Source organism: Atractosteus spatula, chromosome 2, assembly GCF_055471065.1.
Source record: "Atractosteus spatula isolate fAtrSpa1 chromosome 2, fAtrSpa1.hap1, whole genome shotgun sequence".
Taxonomy (NCBI): domain Eukaryota; kingdom Metazoa; phylum Chordata; class Actinopteri; order Semionotiformes; family Lepisosteidae; genus Atractosteus; species Atractosteus spatula.
This window is the reverse complement of record NC_142707.1, coordinates 31,804,672-31,812,263: the sequence shown is the minus strand read 5'-3', so window position 1 is coordinate 31,812,263 and position 7,592 is coordinate 31,804,672. Positions and strand designations below refer to the sequence as shown.

The window sequence follows — 7,592 nt, the reverse complement described above, 5'->3', positions numbered from 1 at the left end:
TTTGCAAATTAAAATAGTTTAATTAGAAAAAGTTCAGTAAGTTCAGTAAGTGTATGGCCAGATCCCCTTCTGTGGTATAACTTAGTAGACCATGTTGATGAGCAAAACATAGCTTCATTAATCTAGTCTTCATTATAAAATAACAACCGGACCAACAAAGGCATTATTTGTAAACAAATATTTTGTACTTCGTGGCTTATCCTCCACTTCTTTGACACGGTAAGTATCAGATGCTAAATTCCACACCGAGTCAGAATGCACTGCGAGGTCCTGCCATAAACACCAAACAATGCTTAGGACTGAAGCTGCTGCTGGCTCTAGAGCTGGGTGTACAGGAACGTTGACCTCAGGTGATGCCAAAAAATAGGTGTCACACCCAGACCCATTCCTGAGGACAATGCAGAACAGAGGTGATGCCTGGCAAACATGAAACAAGAAGCCGAGAAAAAGGTCCGTCCGGATAGCCTACTGTACATGATTTACAGTAAATTGAAAAATGTTCCTCTGTGTGGTCAAAAAGAGGAATTGTTTCAAATGCTAGAATGTTCAAAATGCATGAAGTACAAAGAGAAACCTGTAATGTGAATGTGGAAAAGTGTATATGTTATTACTTTATTTGAAATGAAGTAATAAAGTAGTTTACATTAGAAGATTCAAAACTGAATGTCACATCTCACTGTGACTGATTGTGAAGTTTGTAGCTTTTGTTCTGCAACTTAAGAGGTTCACTACATTGGACATGCAATTAAAGCATTAAAATATTTTTTCTGCTCTCTGTATCTTTATTTTACCACATGCAAATAAAATAACTACTTTCATATTAAGAACGTTTTTTTTTCATGGACTCAGGGGAATATACATTCCTTTTAAATAATTTTAAGTAGTAATTAAATTGTCAACGTATTTTTGTTTACATTACCTAATGGGACTTAGAAAAAAAACGAGCTCTGAATTAAAATAATTTTCAAATTCTGGCCTATACTCCTGCATCAATTATTTGATTTTTCACGTGATCGTTGATTAATGTGAATATTTAGGTCAGGTGTTTAATATAAAGATGCATCTGCAAACCATAATGTTCACAGTAAATAAAAATCATACCTTTAAGATACCCATGAATACAACACCAATAATAATAATAATCATATGTTCATCTCATTTCAATATCAAATATTTTAGTAACCAACCATTTAAAGGAAAATTAACACGTATTCTTCATGGTCTGTTAATAAAACTTTAAATACTTTTAATATCCCGTAATAATCTTAGAAGAGAATAAGGAAAATAACTACAGTAGTGAGAAGAAAAACAGGAGAGTGCTGAATTTGAATTATATTTTACTGTGGCGTTTTTCGTTCAGAATTTTTTTTGAAACAATAAAAAGCGGTAGCTTCTTTTACAACGGGATGTTCACAGCGTGTTATTTATATTTTCTGCAAAACATTATAAGTTCATTCAGGGCAAAATGCTTTTAGTGGCTACTATGTATGCTGTCTTGTCTTGCTTGATTCATTGTTTTTTTATACTAAACCATAACTTTTCGCTTTCCTTCTAATACCTTTGTTAGATAAACAGAGAAGCAGTTATTGAAAAATCAATAATATTGCTATGTAAAAATATAATCTAGCTTCTTCATTTTACTGAAATGTCAGTTGCCACGTCACTTATTATTACTGTCCCTTTGCAGTAATTCTGTCTGTCGTCTCATTAAAGGAACACCATCGTTTTCTGAGAAGTATTTTTAAGTTTTATTGTTTTCGTAGTTTGCTCAGACATGGTGGATTCTAAATTTTCTTGTAACAGGAATTATTAATCGTTTGGTCTTTGCAACGGGTGTTTTAATAGATTTTCCCTAAAGACACTTCCTGAGTTCATCTAAGTTCATCTTAAAATCGTCGTTGGGTGATTGATGGATTTTATCATTACAGTATATCCATAGAATCAAGCAGCCTAGCAATCATTATTAGAATAAAACGCACAGAAGAATAGGTAGGTTATCATCATTAAGCGTGCAATTATCTTCACCCTGATGTACACAAGTTTTATCTTAACAGTAATTTTAGCACAACAATAAAAATGATATTGATCTGTTGATTTTTAAATAGAAAATCACAGTTTCAGTTTCATTTAAAATTCTTGATCACTGTAACACTTTAGTGTGTGTGTGTGTGTTTTTAAGAAATCTAACTCTTGGACACAAAAGTTCCTCATAATCACATCTAACATTTATTATTTGTTAATGTATTATGAAACCCGTTCCTTTTAACGTGTTTTGTTGACTATGTTCATTATTCATCTTAATTGAAAATTTACCACAAAAAGTCATTCGTATAAAGAAGAAAAGAAAAGACCGTATGCGGTTTCACAGTTAACTATATAACGTGAAAATATACTATACAAAAACGGTAATGAACATGCAGGATTCTCGTTTTTATTATTGTTTTTTTTTATTTATAGCGATCAAAAACTCTTTTGCCTTTTTTGCGTTCGTGTTATTTCTTAATTCGATTGTAATTGTGCATTTATCAATAGCCTAGTTAAAAAATCTTTAAAAACATTAAGAAGGCGACCTTTTCGTTATTACTGTATATCTATAATAAAATTATGGTGATAATCATATAACAGAGAAAAAATATATTGCTAACTACAACAATTTATTTTTAGAAGTGTTTAACCTGTTTATCTTTTCATCGTTAGCTTTGTAATGATTTTCTCAAACGTATTTGTAATACCGAGTATCAGTATTAAAAACTGAATAAAAACAAATTAGTTCACTTTTAGTGTTTTATTAATAAGGATTGCACTTACAGTATTTCTTAATATTAAGGATCGCAAATCAATTCGCTTTTCATCATGAGAGTTTTTGCAAATATTGATCTAAACGCACAAAACGAATTTGACTAAATGTTTTTTAAAAGTAAGAAGTCTTAAAAACTGAGATTTAAACACCCATTCATTTTTATTTATCATTATTATTTTTTTACACTTGCTACTAATATGCGTTTTTGAAGTATGGACGTTTTAGGAGGACGATGACCAGTATTCGAAGCTGATATTTTTAAAAGGCAATAATGGTGCTCAAGAGTAACTATTTGTGTAAATCTGCTTCCCTCTAATGGGGAAATTAAGAAATGCAACAGGTATTGTACACATACTTGGACGGTCTACTTTATAACACTCGGTTTAAGCAGTGAATTCGAAAATGTTATGCTAAAGACTAACATTTTAAAATTATTTGCGCAACAAAGTTTACAACATATTTACAAAATAAATGTTATTATTCTGTATTATAAGTATAAAAGTCAAATTCATAAATTCAAATGATAGTAAAAAAATGACAGATTAACGATGAACTAACGACGAAATACTGGGACGTAAATGGTTCGTATATTTGTGGTAGAGATTCTTGTTTTACATACGTTTCAAATGTGTGCAGTAAAGTGAAATTATAAACTGTTATATACTGAAGCAGATTTTAAAAGTTCATTCGCTACTTCCCTCGCTCTGAAAATATAAAAAAGAAAGAAACTTCCCTCGCTCTGAATTCTGGGAACTGTAGTCTTTTTTGTTTGGACAGGCAACAATTTGACGTCTAAAAGCAAGCAATTACAACGACAAATCCCGTGACCCAACGGGGGTGATAGGTCAATGCAGTTGCTATAGCGATGCGTACTTCGTTTGGAGCAATGGCAGGTAGCGTGTCTCGGGTGTTTGCAGCCCTCGCGCCGGCCAGCGATTTCATTTACCGAGATGAAAACGAATCGGGCCGAGGCGACAGGCGACCCACGCCGCGGCAGCCGATTCCCGGGCGGGAGGTTCAGGTGACGGGCAGCGCCGAGCTTTCCGCCCCTCCGGACCGTGCTCGACTAAACCTGTGGGTTAGCAGCAGGAAGGAGTCCGTCACAGAAGTCAAAAACAGCGTCTCCCGGCGACTGGACTACATCCTGCAAGTAACCAGACAGCACGGAGTGAAGGTTGCAAAGTGTTATTTTTTTGTTCTGGCGTCTTGCGTGCAGCATTTTAAGCTTGATTGATGAAGCAGTCCTGTAGTGTTGTCAAAGTCAACAGTGGCTGCCTGACACCTGTAAATATACTTTCAGTTACAGTACTATGAGCAAATCGGCTGCGGAATCATACCTACTTGTTAATTCAATATGTATTGAAAGTCCGATGAGTTCTTCGGATACAGTTAAAATATTCTTTTTCATGGCCGAGTTTGCCAGTCTTTGCCTGCATCATATCTAATAGGTGTCTTAATTCTAAAAGCCTTGTGATGCGAAAAATATTATACTTAAACTACAAAAAATACTTAAAATATTTCTTAATCATATCCAGCTCCCTTTGGATGAAGGTTTTTCTTATCCACTTGATATGTTTTGTTGTTGTTGTCACTCCTGGTTTCGTCTTGAAAATAACGATTCTTCCAAAAGTAGCTAGAGGTTGAATCTTTTAACATGGATATTATCGTATCCCTAATTGATACTTTTATTTTGCAGGAAGAGAATGTCACTGTGACCAAAGATATAAGAAGAGTCGAAAATGCTTACCATATGGAAGTTGAAGTAATTTTTTTTTTAAAACCTTGCTTTAAGTACATTGTATGTCAGCTATGGTGAGGGGGTTATTTTACTGGAAAATGTATAGACATTTTATTAGGAACGATGATATCTCTTTTTTTTAAAAAATAGAAGAGGACTTCGGCAACCATCACATTACACATTACAGCTCTAAATAATTTGGGGAAAATGAGAATGTACCCAGGGTGGTATGGTGGCATAGTGGTTACTTCAATTCAGGACCTGGGGTGCTGTCTGTGTGGAGTTTGTATGTTCACCCCAAGTTTGCATGGGTTTCCTCCTCTGGTGTACTCCTACAGTCCAAAGGCCTACTGATACGTTCATTGGCTTCTGTAAACAATTTGCCTTGATGTGGGTGTGTGTGTGTTTCTCTGCCTGCCCTGCCATGGACTGGTGTCCTGTCCAGGGTGTATCCTGCATGCACTATTCCAGTGTGCTTCCTGGGATAGGCTCCAGGCCACCATGGCCCTGAACTGGATAAGCATTTATTGAAAATGAGTAAGAATGTACCCATCCATAACAAAGTTTTCACAATGAGTACTTAACTGTGCTTCTGGATTTCATTAGTGGAACTCTGGTTCTAGCCTCAGTATTAAATAGTTAATTAAATAGTAATGTCAGGGAAAAGAAAGTCCATTTACATTTGCTCTGTAGTGTGGTGGGACTGGTATATGTCACCAAGGTTGCTGTCCTTTGTTCTCAGTATTGAAATCTTATTTAATCCTTTACTTGTATCAGTTTTAAGCCCAAGACAGAAATAATTTAAAGCTTTTATTACATTCATCTAAAGATAATTAAAATGTCTGATAGAAAAGATCTGAGCTTGCCAAACTGAAGCAGTATATTTAACATGCTTCCGAAGTGACAGATTTCTAAAAATGAATCTATTTGAAATATATAATTCAACATGGTAATTCTAGATTTTGACGCTACTTTCACTTGAAAACAGCTGATGTGTATTTTTGGTGGTTTGTTTTCATGCTTTTTTAATGTTGGAAAATTATTTTAGTTTTTATTTTGTATAGCACCTTTCGATGGGGTTCCAAATCAAAGCCATTTGTAATAGTCATGTTATAATGTTTTTTAAATTGCTATAAAAATTAAGAGGGTCACCTAATCATCAGGTGTAAGTGCAGTACTCAAATGCAACAGGTACTGTAGTAGATACAGAACTCACCTCAGATCAGTTTAAAATCAAATCATTATATTACAGAATTTGGATTGTGCTTTTATGAAACGTCTTTTTGCACATTACTGTGAAAAGTAAAATCCAATTCTGGAAAAGCATAGTCCAGGTTATAACAGCCCGTGCAGTCTGTCAAGAGTGAAAGCTGTATCCTGGACGTATCCATCCTACTTGAGAGGAGTGAACATTGAACTGTTTGAAAGTGTTTGATTTCCTCTTACATTAAATGTAACTAAAGCATTTTTTCCATTCGCAGGTCTGTGTTATATTTTCTGATTTTGTGAAGATGCAAAATATTAGCAATTTGCTGGTGGAAAAGCTTGACAGCTCTGTAACTGTTTGCACGCCGGTCTTCTACCACACAACCGAGAGCCTTGAAAAACTGAGGTAAAAAACAAACTAATAATGTTGGACAGAATTGTTGTTTTCCTAAATTGAAGTATGCTGTTTCATGGCCATCACCTAAAAGGCAGGTGCTCAGCATCTGAACTCATTTCTGGAGCGTTTTTAAATGTATTGAGTGCTGAATCATGAGAAAACAAGGGAATTCTACAGTAGGTTTTCTGGAACTTCTCATATTGTGGTATTTCTCAGGGCAACATTCATTTTGAAAGACACTCTTTCAAACTCAGGTGAGATCAGCTTTAGGATGTGCAGTATGAACCTCACCATTGTTGATGCCTTTGACAAAGTGTAGGTCACCCTCTTTCCTTCTGAACAGGTATGCCAGGTTCAATTGACATAAATTCACCTTAATTTTTAGAATTGTACCCACTGACCTGTAGCTGGCTAATTCTCCTCTCCTTAGAGGTCATACAGTAAACCCAATCAGGGATGGCTGAGTTGGTCTGAAATACCCTCTAATTAACGTTGTAGCATAAGTGGATAATCTAGGTGGGTAACAATATGGGGAAACTGATCTGCCTTAATTTCCCGTATATGAGGCATACGGTATTCAAATGTTTTTTGACAACTTCATGGTTGCCTTTTCTTGTTTCGTGAAAGGCGCCAGGCGTGCCTCGTGGCAGTGGGGAACGCCCGTCACAAAGCCAGGGAGGTGTGCCGCGTGGTGGGGCAGGCTGTGGGCAGGCCCCTGCTGATAAAGGAAGAGGACACTAAGGAGTGGCAGGGGCAGACGGAGGAGACCGCTGAGCCGGAGCAGCACGCCGGGCAGCAGAGAATCGGCAGCGCCACCGTCTTCGTCACCTCCAGCGTTTTCATCTCGTTTGAGATCAAGCCAAAAGAAAAGGGAAGGAAAAAAACGTGACCAATTATTGTATTGCTTTATTCTTCAGACTTTTGATTGATAAAATCACAGGAATCATAAAAAACCATATAAAACTCTTTTTTTAACTTAGAAATGTACCAGAGGACTTCAAATTTGTATTTTTTGCAGGTGAAAGTATTCTGCAATTGCATTACCTCTTATCTTTTGTCTATATACAATGAAATTAAATAAGTTTATTTTGGACAAGGACATTCAGTTGTTGAACGTGCATGTGGCCTGTTTGTTTCCCCACATGAGCCCTCTCAGTTTCATCACAAAGGTTTTTGAAGATTTATAACATTCTTCATAGAAACAGCTATTAATCACGTTCCTGCTAGATCTCTGACTGAATATATGGCAAAATGCCTAGCACAAAACTCAAACAGAGGTAAAGGTTCAGGAAAACAGGCTGTGGTGTTGGGAGTGGTTTTTCATAGCTTTCCCTAAAAACACTGAATATAACTCAAAAAGAATAGCAAAAGCTATGTGTATACAGTACCTCTTCTTCACTTTGTATGGCATCAATAAAAGATACTGACAGAACTCAAGTTCTAAATAGATG

General features: G+C 35.8%; 1 protein-coding gene across 1 annotated transcript; it reads left to right on the top strand.

The window, feature by feature from the left end:
- The first annotated feature begins 3,665 nt into the window (after positions 1 to 3,665).
- irak1bp1 (interleukin-1 receptor-associated kinase 1 binding protein 1) lies at positions 3,666 to 7,573 on the top strand. The gene is made up of 4 exons (XM_088909456.1): positions 3,666 to 3,974; positions 4,497 to 4,562; positions 6,020 to 6,150; positions 6,769 to 7,573. Exons 1-4 carry the CDS (start codon positions 3,666 to 3,668, stop codon positions 7,028 to 7,030), a joined length of 768 nt encoding a protein of 255 aa, XP_088765582.1. The 3' UTR covers positions 7,031 to 7,573.
- The last annotated feature ends 19 nt before the right edge of the window (positions 7,574 to 7,592 follow it).

Bases quoted from the DNA above. Each gene is read 5' to 3' on its own strand.
- irak1bp1 (XM_088909456.1), top strand. From the start codon at position 3,666: ATGCGTACTTCGTTTGGAGCAATGGCAGGTAGCGTGTCTCGGGTGTTT. The intron at 3,975-4,496 runs GTTGCAAAGTGT...TTTATTTTGCAG, and splicing joins CCAGACAGCACGGAGTGAAG to GAAGAGAATGTCACTGTGAC. The intron at 4,563-6,019 runs GTAATTTTTTTT...TTCCATTCGCAG, and splicing joins CTTACCATATGGAAGTTGAA to GTCTGTGTTATATTTTCTGA.